We start from the raw sequence: 17,877 nt of genomic DNA, 5'->3' as shown, positions 1-17,877 counted from the left end.
TGTGATGGTCTGAGGCTGCTTTGCAGCTTCAGAACCTGGACGACTTGCCATAATTGATGGAACCATGAATTCTGCTCTCTATCAGAAAATCCTGAAGGAGAATGTCCAGCCGTCAGTTTGAGACCTTCAAGCTCAAGTGCACTTGGGTTATGCAGCAGGACAATGATCCAAAACACACCAGCAAGTCCACCTCTGAATGGCTCAAGAAAAACAAAATGAAGGTTTCGGAGAGGCCAAGTCAAAGTCCGGACTTAAATCCGATTGAGATGCTGTGGCATGACCTTAAACAGTCCTTTCATGCTCGAAAACCCTCCAATGTGGCTGAATTAAAACAATTCTGCAAAGAAGAGTGGGCCAATATTCCTCCACATTGATGTGAAAGACTCATTGCCAGTTATCGCAAATGCTTGATTGTTGCTGCCAAGGGTGGCACAACCAGTTATTAGATTTAGGGGGCAATTACTTTTTCACGTAGTGCCAGGCAGGTTTGGACAGCTTTTTCCCCTTAATAAATGAAATCATTATTTCAAAACTGCATTTTGTATTTACCTGGGTTATCTTTGTGTAATATACTTTTTTTTGATGATCTGAATCTTTTAAGTGTGACAAATATGCAAAAAAGAAAAAAAAACAGGAAGGGGGAAAAATCTTTTCATGGCACTGTATATGTAAATAAACAATGTGTACTTCTTTGTGTGACATGCATCAAGATATCCCTGTTTATTTGTCAGCAAAATTCCACTGAATGACGCAAAACACATCATTCTGCAGACTTTTGACAGCTCCAGGGCTTTTGTGAAAACTGCAGACTGTACTTCTGCATACTTCTGATATTCTTTCCAAAATCGAGTTGTTTTACACCAGTTAGTGGGACACTGCCAGTTTTTTTTATATAAACCATTTAATAAAGGAATAAATAAATAATAAAGGAAAGGTAAACGTACATCATATCCTCTGAGAACAGCCAGATGGAAGGATATGAGCTGCAGTGGAATGACACTGATGATGCCCTGCAGACAGTCCACTGTGTGAGGCAGTTCAATGGTCTTATATGCCATTTTGCTGATCTCTGGGTCATCCTGGCAACATAGGATGATGGGGCGGCCCTAAAAGATATAGACAAGATATGAGTCATCATAAAGTGTTGAATAATTGGACATATTTCAGAATACATGTGATGATTGTTACCTGTCTGGCTGTGACCTGTTCCAAGGCATTGTGGCACTTTTTGTAGCAAGCATCTCTCATGATGACCATGATGACCGGCATATGCTTGTCAATCAACGCCAATGGGCCGTGCTTCAACTCTCCAGCCAGAATGCCCTCTGAGTGCATGTATGTGATCTCTTTAATTTTCTACTGGGCACAAAGACCAGGAAAGTGTGAATGACTACACAACGCACCTGATTATATGCTCAGTTATACTGCTCCAACTATACATTTCACCATACTCACCAGTGCCCCCTCTAGGCAGGTGGCATAGTTATAGCCTCGACCCATGACCAATAGAGACCTCTGATGGTGGAGCTCATCTGCAATGCTTTTGATTTGGTCATCAAGAGCCAGAACTTCCTTGATCAGCTCTGAATGGAAGACAATGTCAAAGTTAATTTTTATCTCAAAGCACTATTTAACTATTGCAAAAAATACAGAGTTAATTACAGCAATTATGTCAAATACACACCTGGAAGTTTTTTGAGTCCGTTGATGATCTCCAGTCTTCTCTGCTGCATTGAAAGCCTGTCTTCACTCATCATCAGGCCAAACATGATCAGAGACACAAACTGACTAGTGTAGGCCTGCGGATGATCGCAAGACACACTCAATTAATATGCAATTTATTGTACAAAATAAATAAATTAATTAATTAATAAATTAATAAATAAATACACAAAAGACAGGGGAGAGACAAACATAATAATAATATAATATAATATAATATAATATAATATAATATAATTAAGTTTACAAATTTTGGGTCAGTGCGTTTTTTAAAGAAATGAATAGTTTTATTCAGAACATGCATAAAATTTATCACATGTGAGCATTAATACTTTTACATTAATACAAATAAATGCTGCTCTTTTGAACTTTCTATTCATTAATTAATCCTGAAAAAATGTATCACAGTTTCCATAAAAATATTAAGCATCACAACTGTTTTCAACATTGAAAATAATATGAAATGCTACTTCAAAAAAAAAAAAACAATTCAGCTTTGCCATATCAAAAAAAATTATATTATTTTAAAATGTAATAAAATAGAAAACACTTATTTCAAATTGCAATAATAGTTCACAATATCACTGTTTTTTGTTCTGTATTTTGATCAAATAAATCCAGCCTTGGTGAACATAAGACTTCTTTCAAAAACATTACAAACCCCAACCCGCTGAATGGCAATAATATAATAAATATAATATAATATAATATAATATAATAATGTTCTGTATTATATATCAGAATCAGAATGAGCTTTATTGCCATGTATGTTTACACATACGAGGAATTTGCTTTTGTGACAGAAGCTTCCACAGTGCAACAGAATGACAGTGACAGGACAAAAAAACACAGGTAATAAAAAGGTTTATAACAAGTAAATAGGGAATAACAATATACAAATTGACAATTGTATGTACAGGTATGTACATATTTATTCTTTATCATTGTTATTATGATTAGGCCAAAATGTTAATTTCAATTTGGCTCTACAGTACCTTAGTGCTGGCGACTCCAACCTCAGGCCCAGCATTGATGTGAACTCCACAGTCGGTCTCCCTGCAGATGGAGCTGCCAACAGTGTTGGTGACGCCCACAGTCAGTGCCCCGCGCTGCTTACAGTAGCGTAATGCCATCAGAGTGTCTGCCGTCTCACCTGATTGAAAGACATTATCAATATATAAAACTAACAGCTTTCAGCAGCATTGACATGCACGTGTTAGTGTCATCAACCAAAAAACCTGCTGCATCAGTAACGGTATTTTACTCTACTCGATAAAATCTATGAGTTTGATGAGTATTTAGAAATGTTAGCATTCATATTTATATATAAGTCTTACTTTTAAATGCAGAATTTGACATCCTGAAACATCTGAGCAAAGTTTTAGACATCTTGAGACCTCTAAGGAAATAAATGTAGTCTTTTTTTTTATGGGAGAAAGAGGAGGAAAAGATATATATCTGAGATATGTTGTTGTTGTTCTTTTCTGTTTTGTGGGCATCTGGGTATCTGGAGATTGTATCACCTCATGCACTTACTGTTGTGTAATGCAGTGCCATATCAGTTCAAAGGTCATTATAATCAACGCTTTCCGGAATAAAAATCATACGATTGACAGTAACAAGCTGCACTTTACCTGACTGGCTGATGAAGAAACAGACATCATCTCTGAAAACGGGTGTGATGCGGTCTAGGAAATCACTGGCCAACTCGACCATAACAGGAAGCTCAGTCAACTCTTCAAGGATCTGACGTGTCTGCACAGAAAATCAGAGATAATGCTGTGATCATGTGCTCAAGTCAGGGAAAAAGTACAGTCAGCTGGTCATTGAAATAAACCACAGACAACAGTCCAATATACAGTTTACCAGTCAATTTACAGTACAAAAAATTTGACCGTTCAATGTCACTCTTTGCCAATCAGAATAATGTTTTCCAAAGAGCCTTGTAATGAAAATGGATAGCATATACCAAACACATTTGCAACAAACATCTCATTCTTTCATCATTTTCATCTTTAAAGCAATAAATTGTTCTCGGTTATACATCCAGACAAAAAATGCAAAAACGTACTGCCACTCCTGCATGGTAACTGGTTCCACAGCCAATCACAATCAAGCGTCTGCATCTCTTGATCTCCTTCAGATGGTCAGAAAGGCCACCAAGAATAACTGTGCACACATTTGAAAGCACAAATGAAATTGGTCTCAAATGATCTGGTTATATCGTTCTTTTTTGCAAATAATGTTCAGTTTCTTGCTTATACTGATCGTTTCTCTTCATAAGACCTCAATATATTGTCAGGAGCCATGAGTATTAATTTTGTATTGCCTGAAGAAAAAAAGTCACCTAGATCTTGGATGGCCTGAGGGTGAGCAAATTAACAGCAATTTTTAATTTTTTGGGTGAACTATCCCTTTAAGAATGGCTCTAGTTTTGCAGTTTGGCAAATTGGAAGGTCATGTTGTACCTGTGTTGCTGTCAAAACAGATTCTGCCTCTCATGGTGTTGACGACAGATTCAGGCTGCTCAAAGATCTCCTTCTGCATGAAAGCCTTGAAGTTACCTGAAGGTATGAAACAGTGTGAGCACAAAAACAAAACTCACTGAACTACTATACGAAAGTCAAGGTGACATGTGGCATGCAAAGTAATTGTTATCAAACCACAGACTCTGCAGATAAAGATCAAAAGAACGGATACAGAGATGCCAATATGACTGGAACTTCTCCTTTTGTGTTCCACTGCCAAACTAACAGCCAATGGGTTTGGTATATTACTTAGTGCACAGTGTGAGTGTCAGAATTCATTTTTAGCTGAACAAAAAACAATCTGTCAAAAATGTTCAGAAACGTAGAGCATGGCGCCTGCAACACCAAGGTTATGGGTTTGATCCCAAAGAAATGCAAAGACTGATATGCACTAGTGCTGTCAAACGATTAATTGCATCCAAAATAAAAGTTTTTGTTTACATAATATATATATATGTGTGTGTACTGTGTTTATTTATTATGTATATATATATATATAAATACACACACATACATTATATATTTGGAAAATATTTACATGTATATATTTATATTATTATATTTTATATTATATATAAATATATTTAATATAAAACATAACATTTTTTCTTAAATATATACATGCATGTGTTTGTATTTATATATACATAATAAACATACAGAGTGCACACACATATATTATGTAAACAAAAACTTTTATTTTGGATGCGATTAATTTCACAGCACTAATATGTACATATCTTGAATGAAATATTTGTTTTTTAAAATAATATTTTATGTTTTATTTTCATTTCTTCAATTTTATTTACTAATCATTTCTTGAATTACTCCGTGGTCAGGTGTTAAATTCTGTCATCATTTACTCACCCCCAAGCTGTTCCAAAAGATATTCTGAAGAATATTTGTAACCAAACAGTTACTGGTAGCCATTAATCTCCATAGCATGGACAAAAAATACTATGGAAGTCAATGGCTACCAGCAACTAGCCATTAACCAACATTCTTCAAAATATCTTCAGTTCAAACAAATTTGGAACAACATGAGGGTGAGTAAATGAAATGTTCATTTTTGGGTGAACTATCACTTTGAATGTTGTTTCGGTGGTGTTACTGTATCTGGGACCTTTCATGATCTGCTGGAGCTCCATCTGTAGGGTCTGAATGACACGGACTGGGTCTTCGCCTGCTGTACGCTTAATACGGTGCACATACAACTTCCCCTCCACCACTACAGCAATATCATCATCCTCCAGATAAATCACCTTGTTGGTGTGCTCAATAATGGCACTGAGAGAGAAAAATCAAAGTAAACACATATTTTAGTTTTACTATCGCAATCACGTGTGTAATGAGGTTATGTGGCCAGCAGGGTGCATTGCTGAGCTGACATTATATTTATACAATTTTATTTCCGTTTAAACTGGACGTCTGCAATCTTTAGGTTTCTTAATGTTAATGTTAATGTGAATATTACACTGTCGAATGCTCAAGATTCTACAGTGTAATAATATGTGTGTTACCTAGCATCAGAGGCAAAGTAAAACTCCACCGCCAGTCTGTCATGAACTGAGTGCAAGGCATTGGTGCTGCCCCTTCGGTTCAGTACGTTTTTCTCCTGTTCATCTGTCCTGGAATTACCTAGAGGAAAAAGAAAAGAAAAGCACACTTCTTAACATCTATAAAAATCGGTGAAATATTAACAGAGAATTATTGCTTAAAGCAAAAAACAAAATCAGGCGATTTAATATCATACAATTAACTGACTTTTCTGTTAGCATACAGTTAAAATATTAATAAAAATCATTTAAACTGAAATCAAAAATTAGATACGTTTACTTAATAAAAACATCTTTAAATGTTTAAAACCAATTAAAATATTCACTTTACAACAGTGTATTTTATATGTTCCCTATATAATCATCCTTTTGTTATTTTACAATACGTTCATATACATAAAGCATTGTAGCACTGTATTGTCAGAAGTCAGTTTTGGGCTGGATGCCACACGCCTTGACAGCAATGCTGCCTTTTGTCCTTTTTCTAATCCTGACAGCGCCCTGAGTGCATTCTTGGCTTTTGTGGCAAAACTATGTGGCCAAAAGTATGTGACACCTCCTTCTAATTAACGGTTTGGTTAGTTTCCTCAATTCCGGTTGAGACAAATCTAAATGTTACAGCATACACTTCCATTCTAGAGAACTGTGGCTTTCGGACTTTGTGGCAATAGTTTTTAGGGGGTCTATTCTTTTCCAGCATGACAGTGAACACATTTGGAACGAATTGCACTGATGCTCTTGTTTCTAAATGGGAGCAAATCCCAGCTATTGAAAAGAACAGAAATCTTTTGTAACATTACAAAAAGTATTTTCTGAAACGTTTGATCAATTTACTGCATCCTTGCTGAATAAAAATGTTAATTAAAAAAAAAAAAACATATACTGACCCTGAAACCTAGAAGAGGTCCTACTCCCTGTTGATGCAAATGCTTTTGAATGCAATGTTCGACAAACACATGTAGTATGCGTGTGGTGTTTGAGTGTTCACATACATCTTGGCTGTATAGTGTGAAATAACAAACTCACTTCTACGGAGCAGAACAGGTTTGGGGAGATGTATAGGTGGATGAGAAGTAGGGATGACGTGAGCTGGACTTACTGCAGTTGTACTGGACAGGGATCTGCTCTGTGGAAAGCTCATATTGACTGCGCACACCGATGAGCAGCGGGCTGCCCCTCCTGTTTAAAAAAAAGGATACATTTTCTATTGACTACTTATGCAAAGCATGCTTTGTGTGTGTAAAAACAGACAAAAGATAAGGTCTTTCAAGACATTTAATCTCCTTTTACGCAAAAAAAAACAAAAAAAAACATGTCACATAAAAAAAAGATTCTTTTGTTGTGTTTATGGAACAACAGCACACCTGCTGAACTTTGCCCTAGTTTTAATGTGCAGTGGCTCTGCTCTTCCATTGGCTGAGTGAACGGTGTTAGCGTAGCACTGCTGTAAACAAGACACCTGTGTTGAGGAGTGGTTTTTCGTGCTCTCTCTATTTCATATCCTTGTTAAGGTCTGCCCCCCTCCCATCTGTTTGAGGAAATATTTCAGACCTGTCCTTCGCATGCACCACCTATCTTGCTTGGCGCAGCCCCACAGTCCCTTATGCTGACGTGCCAAATGGATTCACACTGGAGCGCTTTCTCAGTGCTTGCTTTGTTTGAACTGGTTGGGCAGTTGCATTTCAGTGTGCATAGCAAGCTAAATGTTCACCATCCCGTGAAGTGTATTTTGGATTCTAAATCTGGACCACCTAAAAGATTTATTAATAAACAAAAACACAACAGCACACTTTTAAAAATGATTTTGCTTTGGGGTCACGTGTAGTCAAATAATAATCAAATGAAGGTGAGACAGGAAGTAAGGGAAAATGGAAGTGATGTGATACTGCTATTCCATTCTTTCAGATGGATTCTTCAAAGAGCATATGAACAAGAACCTTGGAATTTAGGATTTAAGACTGAATACATTTTTCAGTTTTAAGACTGACTACATTTTGAGTTTACAGTGTAGTTTTAGTATTAATTATAAACCATTATAGTATTTATAAAAAATTAGAATTCACTTTTATTTTTATATTTCAGTATTTTTATATTTTTATATATCAGTTTTCATTTTAATTCTATTTTTTTTTGGTATGTTCTTTTGTCATTTTTATTTTTATATTTAATTAATTTTAATTTCATTTTTAAAAATTTGAGTACATTTATTTAAAGTTAGTTACCAAAGAAGCATTTCCGTTCATTCCATTTATTTTCATCTAATATTTATATTTTATTCCAATTAATGAAAACAATAATTGTGTGTGTGTGTGTGCGCGCGTGTACGTTTTTGTGACATATGAGGACACAAATTTGTATAATGACATGGGTATGATATAGGTATTACAAGGAGAAGGTGATTTATGAGGATATTACCCCATGTCCCTATTTTTCAAAAGGCTTATAAATCATACAGAGTGAGTTTCTTTTTGAGAAAGTAAAAATGCACAAAGTTTCCTGTAAGGGGTAGGGTTGGTGTAGGGCAATAGCACATACAGTTTGTACAGAATAAAAACCATTACGCCTATGGAATATCCCCACAATTCACAAAAACGTGTGTGTGTGTGTGTGTGAGAACGATTATATCTTTAGCTAACAATAATATCAATAATTCACTGAATGTGAGTGGTACTTGTAAAAGTTACCACTTTGACTCTAGTGGGTCCATGAATTTTTCTTTATTTTACAATTCTTTAGGGCTATCAAATTAAGTTAATGTCTTAATTAAAGGGTTAGCTTATCTAAAAATTTAAACCGTCATCATTTACTCACCCTCATTACTTCTGTGTGTTTTATTCCATTCAAAAAAAGCCAATGGGGTCAATGTTGTTTTAGAGCCATTAACTTTCACAGAAGATTCTTCTAAGATATCTTCTCCTGTATTCTATAGAAGTCATTTCATTTTTGGAACAGCATGAAAACATACAATTTTAATAATATTTTAGCAATTTGCTTTAGAAAAATGACAATATAACTGTAAATACATTGACTTTATAATATCACACTCAATCCTGGATTATATTTGGGGGTCCTTGGCATCAAAGAGTTTGTAAAGCCCTTAGCAAACGCTGTGAGCACATTCAAAGCAACATCCCCCCTCAAAGGTTCCATGAATAACTTTCCAAAAAGTTTCTTAGATGGTGCAAAAAAAAACAAAAGCATTTTTTAGTGTCTATGCAGCAACCCACACTGATGGGTCTTGCAACATGGCCTGTCTTAAAATGTTCTCTTCACAGCAGGACAGAACTGACCAAAACCAAAAACACATTCATTCACAATCAGCGACAGGCAGATGGGAATACTTAACTTCGGTCTTGGCTTCAATCGACCCAAAATTATATATACAGGGTCAGCGTACCAACCAAGCATGTTGAAATAACCCTTCATAAACACCTTTGTTAAATCCCTGATTCCTGGACAGGCACAGCTTTGTAAGAATCTTAGTTCCTTGTCCTTAAATGCACAGATTGTAACTAAACATCATAAATCTTATCTGCCGACAGCGGATTGTAACCTTCTGGCTCCTGTTCACTGGCACGTAGAGAAATATTGGGAAAAGGTTCATCTCAGAAGACAGAAAGAGCAAGAAGGGAACAAGGAAACTTGAGTGTGTTACAGTTCAGAGAAACCATAGCTCTTACTGACCTGGTGGCAACGGCCTCTCCTGGGAAATGAATGCTTTTGAAAACCAGAGCAAATGCCCCTTCCTTAGGGAAGATAGAGAAAAAACAGTGAATGAGACAAATGTTCGTTGGTGAGGCACAGGAATAGCTATTATACAGATCTAAATGGAAACATCATCATTCTGTTGAACGGGCAAAGGTAGGGTCTCGCGTTTCTTCGTCAGCCCCCCTCAGGAGCGCAGTGCAGGATCAGGCCTGGAGAGGTGGAGGGGGCACCAGGGAGCTGAGAGGAACAGAGCCCCACAGTGAGGGTTGAACTAAGGGGAATAGGGGCCCTCTCTGTGTGCTGAGGGAACTCATATTTGCCCCTACCTCCTCACTGAAACTCTCCTGACTCTCTCGCTGCCCAGAGGAAAGCACACACACTCCAGTCCACACATATACAGTATAACCCAAACACACCGATACACGACTCACTGCGTGCTTACAAGCATGCAGCCTTTACTTAATTGCTCTATCAATACACACACACACACACAGTATATACACACTACCATTCCGAAGTTTTAATGTTTTTAAAAAAGAAATCTCTTATGCTCACCAAGGCTGAATTTATTTGTGTAAAAATACATTAAAAATAACATTATTGCAAAATATTATTTCAATTTACAGTAACTGTTTCCTATTTATATACTGTATGTTTTAAAATGTCATTTATTCTTGTGATGTCAAAGCTGAATTGAGTAGTCACTACTCTAGTCTTCAGTGTCACATGATCCTTCAGAAATCATTTTAGTATGCTGATTTGGTGATCACCGACATTTCTAACATTATCAGTGTTATAATATTTTGTTATAATTATTCAGAATACTTTAAGTGCGTGTATAAATGCAGTCCTGATATATAAATATATTTAACATACTACATATTTAATATTTCACATATCAATTATCAAATATGAAAAATTCATTTAAATAATTTCTAATTATTTTGCATTACAATTATAAGAATTGTGGGGGAAATGTGCTTAACTGTCTTGAAAACAACAAACAAATATGCTTAATTTACTTTATATAGCAAATTATTTCTTATTTTCTGCTCATTTTGAAGTGAAATATGACGTTCTTTTTGAGATTCAGCACTAGGTTCTTTAGATCAGTGTATTTACTGCTGATTTCTGTAGAGCACCAGTACATAGATGTTTTCCTAAGAAAATATTAGGAAACATTATTTAAAAAAAGTATTAATTGTAACCTAACAAGTTTCCTCTGGCCTCAGGCTTTAAAACACTTTGTTCCCTTTTAATTCTAACAGGAACCTTTATTTTAAGTGTGTCTTTGCAAAGCTAAATGCACAAAACGCCCATGCCTGTTTTAAATTAGCCTCGGTAAGACTTGTTTCTCCTCTCTTGTCTCTTTCAAAGCAGGTCAGTTAATGTCCTTGGCTGTGGAGGTTGCTTAGAAACCTATAGCCGCCCCATAAGACACAACTGCACACCTTAAATGTTATCATCCTTTTATCTCACAGCCTTCCATTGCTAAGATGGCTGCCAGAGCAGTTTAGATAGAGAGCAATCAAAATTTAGTGTATCAATTTACAGAAGAAGCCATAAAACATAGAGAGTCTGGTAGAGATGTAGAGAGTCATTATGCTGATAGGAAGGCAGGGTGTTTTATAAACCTATGATAAAGACTACATTCCTGTCAAGAATATCTCAAAGGGCACCTCCTTCGCTCATACAACGTCACTGAACAATGTTTGGATAGAGCTGAACTTCCCAGCAGAGGATATTATGGCCATAAGAGTCGTCCAAAGGTGCTGACAATGAATCATAAAACAAGGTCCAGCTGTCCACATTTGAAAATCTAGGTAATATCAGTCACCTGGAGACGAGGAACAGCCGTTTGACACGCCATTTTGTGCTGATAAACGTAGCTATTGGATATATAACTGAAAATGAGGAAGACCAAACTTTGACTACGTGATCAATTTATCGACGACGAGAAAAATTAATTAAAATACAGGGAAGCAAGCTAAAGAAGAGAATAATTGCATAAGTTTTTGTAAAGTTTTTTATGCCTTACTTGATTTATCTGTGAGAACTTTGAGAGACTCACTACAACTATCATGGCAAAAAACATGTAACTACCTCTCAAACAGAGCAGTACTTCTGAACTTCTTTTCCTTGTTTGTAAGAGGGCTGAAAATGAGCAAGAACTGGCCTTTAACTTTCACAATCCGAGCCAGGGTTCCCAGAGGCATGTGAGTAAGACCACCCCCTCACCCCAAACACACACACTCACACACACACACACACGTACACACTCGTGATGCTTACCAGCTGTTGAATGACGCGCTCAACTAGGGTGGAGAAGGACACATAATCGTTCTCGCGGTTGTCATAGAGATACTTGATCAACTTAGGGATGACCTCTGTGTCTGTGTCAGACTCAAAATCGTAGCCTTTGGAAACCTATCAATGGGTTGGGATGGAAAAGCCATGGTTACAGACACAAGCAGCGGCAAAACAAAACATGTTTTTCTTTTGTGGAAAAGGAATCAGAGATAAAGGAAAGTGAAAGAGAGAGGAAGTGGAATACTAAACATATTAGTTTTGAATGATTCCTCATTGCTTATAAATGTAGTATTATGGGATACTGTGCAACAAACTACTAGATGTGATGTTACTAACAATAAATAAAGTAGTGTACGCCATATAAGAAAGTCGCAATCTATAAAATGAAAAAAAAAAAGACAATTTATGTCATAAACAATTACTTATTTTCTATACTTTGTACTATTAAAGTCCATTCCCTAACAAATGATTATCACCTAAGTTATGACCTAAGGAGACCAGGCTTGTGACATTTGCTGTTTATGTCTCGACTATGCACTGCACGTATCAAGCATAGTTATTGTTGTTCTGCAAATATTTGCGAGCGAAATCCAGTAATTTCATTAGGAATCTGTGCGACTGGGTATTTCACGTGAGGGTCAAAGATATTCCCATGCAGATTTCGCAATGGGGTCAAATAAGCCACACATAATTGCTACAGTATGTTGACCAAGAGAAAGCTGCTTGGTTTGAAAGTGACTTTTTTTGCCCACAAAATTTCACCAAAATTTTACTGATACAATCGCACCTTTACAATCATCATGAAATCCAAACTGACAAAATTCCATTCTAGTTCGATGTGGTTTTATGTTTCTGTTTGTTAATTAATATAATTTGACTATACTGTATTCAAGTTCTTAAAGGGATAGTTCACCCAAAAATGAAAATTCTGTCATTAATTACTCACCCTCATGTCATTCCAAAACCGTAAGACCTTTGTTCATCTTCGGAACACAAATTAAGATATTTTTGCTGAAATCCGAGAGCTTTCTGACCCTGCATAGACAGCAATGCAACTGAAATATTCCCAGGCCCAGAAACGTAGTGAGGACATAGTTAAAATAGTCCGTGTAACATCAGTGGTTCAACCGTAATTTTACGAAGCTACGAGAATACTTTTTGTGCGCTAAGAAACCAAAAATTATGATTTTATTCAACGATCCCCGGACAGTCCACCGCCATTATGGAGAGTACCATGACGCATGCGTGTGCATTCTTCTGCTCGTAAACAAGGCGCAGCGCATGTGTGTTCTTCGTCAGCAGCATCACATGCATGCATCGTGGTGAATGCGACTCTCGATAATGGCAGAGGACTGTCCCGGGAGAGAAGAAATCGTTGAATAAAGTTGTTCTTTTTGTTTTCTTTGTGCATAAAAAGAATTCTCATCCTTACAATGTTTCTGTGCCTTGACTGTGGTAGTACCTTTGCTGTGACTGTCTATGGAGGGTCAGAGAGCTCTCGGATTTCACCAAAAACATCTTAATTTGTGTTCCGAAGATGAACGAAGGTTTGAAACGACATGAGGGAGAGTAATTAATGACAGAATTTAGATTTTTGGGTGAATTATTTCTTTAATATATGTTCCTTGTCTTAATTTGATAAATTAATGTTTCATTAAAAAATGGAATGACTGAAACGACTTTCCTTTTCCACTAATACAAATTAGGCTGTTTAGGCTATTAGATAATGTTAACCAGCAACCAAACAACTCTTTAAGGCATTGTTTTAGCAAACCCGCATTTGTTCTGGTTCTATTCTGGTATGTAGCACCCGCTTTTCACATTCAAATCAATAAAGTAAAATGGATGGCATGGCAGGGGCTCTAGAAAAGAGGTCAATAAAATACTGCTTACCAGGTACTTCTTCAGCTCCTTGTAATTTGTGATGATGCCGTTGTGGATGACAACAAATTCTGGAGAGAAACATATAGAGAAGGATGAATAAATTCAAAATTAATTCATGAATGAGAACTTGGGTGAAAAAACATAAGAAAAAATACAAATTATACAGGGCTCTCCAATCCCGTTCCTAGAGGGCTTTCTGAAAATGAAGGAAGTTCTAACCTGTCTCAACCTGATAATCCTGAAGACCTTGATTAGCTGGTTTAGGTGTGTTTCATTGTAATGTAAAAAATTGTAATTGTGAAACCCTGCAAGAAAGCCCACCACTTAAATCATCACAAATGCCAAAATTAGAAAGGTATCTGAGACAAAGCATGTTATGCATTCTTGTACACATGTACTACAATGTAACAGTATAACAGGTTGGGTCGCATTTCACTTTATGACTTTCTCAACTGCAAAAATTGCTGTATGTCATATTTAACATGTATAATAGTTGATACACAACAATTGCTGATGCTTTCACAAGCTGTTCACGGATTTAGGCCTACATGCTTTCTATTTCAAAATGAAACAGGCTTGAAGAATGTCTATTTGACTGTTGAACTTTGTGTGGTGTAGTAATTTTATATAGGTGATATTATACAAAGCTATTTGTCCTCATTGAAAGCACAATAGTGGTAAAAACGTGTAGACACACCCACATTTTCCTCATGATCTTAAAGACCTACAGGCTTATAATTTAATGCTGTGCAAAAGTGTAATACTACAGTACACCACTTTATAGTGCAGAATGTACAGCAGAAAAATATAAATTGTGCCTATTTAAGAATTTAAATTTCTTTTTTTTTCATAAACAAATTGGAAAAAGCAGTAAATGTGTTCAGCATACAAGTGAAATCATTCAATAATACTGGAAAAGCATCCCAGGATGCACCTAATAAAGTTGGCTGAGAGAATTTCCAGACTGTTCAGAGCTTTGGGTAAAGGGTTGTGGCTTTTAAGAAGATAAAAAATAAAACTGATTTGGTTAATCATTTTTTGAATATAATGCCCTCATTTAAAATAATAGTGGAGAGTAGACAGAAATCAAAGTGGGAGAGAGAAAGAGATGGACGGGATCAGAAAGGATCATGAGCCAGGATCCGAACTCAGATCAGGAGCGCTGCCCGAAATGCTATTGGATTATTAATAAATCATTAGGGTTGTCCAAAATTTTGACAATTATACTGAATCATGAAGAATAATTTCCTTTTACCTGTTACCTGTGTACAAAGGGCTGTATTATTTTACAGTGGGGTCGAAAAGTCTGAGACTACAATAAAAATGTGCTTTTCAAAATGAATTTAAAAAGATTCAAATAAAAGTTCAAAAGTAAAATTTTGCAACTTATAAGTCACTAATCAAATGTAGCTAACTATGTAATGCTGCTTTGTACAGATGCTCTTTGAATCATTCTGAAATCCAGCTGGATAACATAATCATCAGGCAAAATATAAAAAAATGTAAACTAAAAATAAAACTTTCGAACTGAACTGACTTTAAAGGAGAAAGCTGATCCAAAATCAGTAGCACACCAAACTGTGTGGCGAGAGGAACCTCCTGCTGTCTGTTTCTACCCCCTACTTAGGTGTTTATTTTCAGAGGCGAACTTTCACATCTGAACCGTCATTCACAGCATTATGGCCTTCGCTAGCTTTTCATTTACAAACACAACCTAATGGCTTTAAAGCCTGTGTCGGCTACCCAGTCCTGTCTTTTCTGGACAAAGAGCTCATAAACTGACGGCAACCCCAGCTGGTTTACTAATGACTGGATATAAACCAGATGACCATCATAAGGTCAGTTAATTTGTGTTGTCTCCCATGTCGCTTTATGTTTTACCATTGTTCTTGTCAGATCGGTGAGGGTGGCTGTTGAGAGGACTGGGCTCTCCATGCGTGGCCCAGCGAGTGTGTGCAATGCCAAAGTGTGTGTCCAGTTCTGCCTCGAAATCGATGGAGTTGTTCTCTGATAATACAAATCGGAGAGAATGAATCATTAAAGAAACACTTTAAAGAAAAAAGAAAGAAGATTGATAATGAAGTGGGATAACATACTGTAGATCTCTTCATCGAGAGCTTTCACCTTCCCTGTCTTCTTATAGAGGCTGATACTAGCAGCATGATCTTTACCTGAGCCATCTACTGCAACACCTGACCAAAAAGCACAATTTTCAGCAAAGAACAGCATCATACTCGGTCACTCAGTTACTTTATCTCTATTTAAAACTCTTGATAAACATGATGAGGGCTCAGCATGCAAAAAACAAGATTAACGGCACAATAATCCCCTTCACACAAGTATCGACTGACTGCTTCAGCTACATCAGTGGAAGAATTGACACTCTGCTGCCAAAATCTAAGAAACGAGGCCACTGTTCACGTCTTGAGCCGTATCTGTTACCTGCGGAACACAGTGACATTACCCTCACAGAGGTGGGAGTGGCAGTCTTACCTGCAGAGTCATAACCCCTGTACTCCAGCCTTTGAAGTCCCTTTATGAGGGTCTGAAAGATATCCCTCCTCGTCTGTGGCACTCTGTAATTCAGGTAGGCGAAAATTCCTGCCGGGTACAAGGTAACAAGGCTTGGAGAGTGCAGTATACGAATCGTTTATGAAGACACTAGGTTTTTAAAGTGACCCAGTTAACATCCCAAGAAAAGGTTTACAGACTGAATGTCAAAAACTCTAAGCATATCAATCACATGAAGACATTAAAATACAATAAAACACAGTGAAGGATTCAGATAAACCTATTAACTAAAGGATGGAAAACATTGATAGACAAACTAGATACAAACTAAACCAGATAGATAGATAGATAGATAGATAGAACTTTGCAATTATAAACTTCGGCTTAGGTCATATTAAATAATAATAATACAATAACAGTAAATATTGTGCTAATGTGCTCATTAAAACAACTTATAAATCTTTTTTTTTATTAATCACCACAATAGTCGCAATAAGAGATTGCTTAATTACTTTGAGGCCAGGGAGTTTATCATAAATCTCTGGGTGACAGACAAAGTGATAGAGTTCATTTAACATTTGGAATCAGCCACGTCGCCAGATGAAAGTGGTGGATCCCGATTGTATTTAAGATGTGTCTTAAAACGCAGAGTGTGCTGCTAACTGTCGCGCTACAAACCGGATCTGTCACTCACTTCATCTGTCACAACTCCAGTGAATGATGACCAGACCAACCAAATATTTACGTTGGCATGACATCTGACTATAATTCACGTTCACACACACAGGGACAGATAGTTTAATACATGCCATAACAATATTAAGTATGATTGTTATGACATTATGAGAAATAGGATACCTTATCAAAGCGAATCATTTACAGTATTCCTATTTCTGTAAAGAAATAATAATAACAAGCTGAACTTACCGCACATCGTTCAAGTGTTTTCTTTCAAGCTGAAGATGTTTTGAAGGGTCTGGTGGTGAAGCGGAGCGGAGCCAGTCGCAATATGATCCAAAGACTTCGAAAAGGAATTACAAACAGCCGCCCGGATTTATAACTTAAAACCTGCTCCACCTCTGGTTACCAAGGCAACGTCAGCCCCGCCCACCGCTGGCTGATTGAGAGGACTGTGACTTTAATTTCATGCTTGATACTAAGGATTATGGAACGATGTTCCGGACAATTTTCAAAAGGAATTGCAAATTGTATTTTCAATTGCGTTGTGAACGAATAGACAGTGCAACCTTCTTGGCACAATACATAATTATGTCTTTTTTACCCTAAATGAGCGATTATCCTCTGCTAACAGCTGGAAAAATATGACAGGCTCGTAACTCCTAAGACATGGGAAATACAGTTGCAAATGGACTTTGGTTTTTCATTTGAAATTTGGCAGTCACTGTGCGTTCGCCAAAGCGAAAATGCAAACGGTAATGCAGGATTTGCAATTGCATTTGGATTATGTCACAATTTATGCGTCCACATATTGAAAACGCAATTGAAAATACAATTTGCTATTCCTTTTGAAAATTGTCCGGAATATCGTTCCATAAAGGATTCCTGTTTTTGGTCATGTTTTATGTTTATAAGACTAGTTTTCCTTATATGTTATTACAGACTATTGACTGTGTAAATACGCCAGACACAGGCTGTGT

The 17,877-nt window shown here is 36.7% G+C and overlaps 1 protein-coding gene across 1 annotated transcript in view; it reads right to left on the bottom strand.

The window, feature by feature from the left end:
• Positions 1–17,262, bottom strand: part of LOC107756803 (glutamine--fructose-6-phosphate aminotransferase [isomerizing] 2-like) — a 19,657-nt gene extending 2,395 nt beyond the window's left edge. The window contains exons 1-18 of the mRNA XM_016574078.1: positions 17,147–17,262; positions 16,202–16,309; positions 15,805–15,900; positions 15,590–15,715; positions 13,718–13,776; positions 11,807–11,941; positions 9,491–9,552; positions 6,906–6,985; positions 5,771–5,888; positions 5,374–5,537; positions 4,191–4,286; positions 3,794–3,891; positions 3,357–3,477; positions 2,718–2,875; positions 1,685–1,799; positions 1,456–1,583; positions 1,189–1,356; positions 945–1,106 (exon numbers count right to left, since the gene is read on the bottom strand). Of these exons, the coding sequence (XP_016429564.1) occupies positions 945–1,106; positions 1,189–1,356; positions 1,456–1,583; positions 1,685–1,799; positions 2,718–2,875; positions 3,357–3,477; positions 3,794–3,891; positions 4,191–4,286; positions 5,374–5,537; positions 5,771–5,888; positions 6,906–6,985; positions 9,491–9,552; positions 11,807–11,941; positions 13,718–13,776; positions 15,590–15,715; positions 15,805–15,900; positions 16,202–16,309; positions 17,147–17,153 (2,001 nt within the window). The 5' untranslated portion in view covers positions 17,154–17,262. The remainder of the gene's footprint in view (positions 1–944; positions 1,107–1,188; positions 1,357–1,455; positions 1,584–1,684; positions 1,800–2,717; positions 2,876–3,356; positions 3,478–3,793; positions 3,892–4,190; positions 4,287–5,373; positions 5,538–5,770; positions 5,889–6,905; positions 6,986–9,490; positions 9,553–11,806; positions 11,942–13,717; positions 13,777–15,589; positions 15,716–15,804; positions 15,901–16,201; positions 16,310–17,146) is intronic.
• Between the last annotated feature and the right edge of the window lie 615 nt (positions 17,263–17,877).

This window comes from Sinocyclocheilus rhinocerous, unplaced genomic scaffold, assembly GCF_001515625.1.
Source record: "Sinocyclocheilus rhinocerous isolate Xijiao unplaced genomic scaffold, SAMN03320098_v1.1 scaffold22, whole genome shotgun sequence".
Taxonomy (NCBI): Eukaryota; Metazoa; Chordata; class Actinopteri; order Cypriniformes; family Cyprinidae; genus Sinocyclocheilus; species Sinocyclocheilus rhinocerous.
Note: the sequence above shows the minus strand (reverse complement) of the source record. Positions and strands in the feature narration are given on the sequence as shown.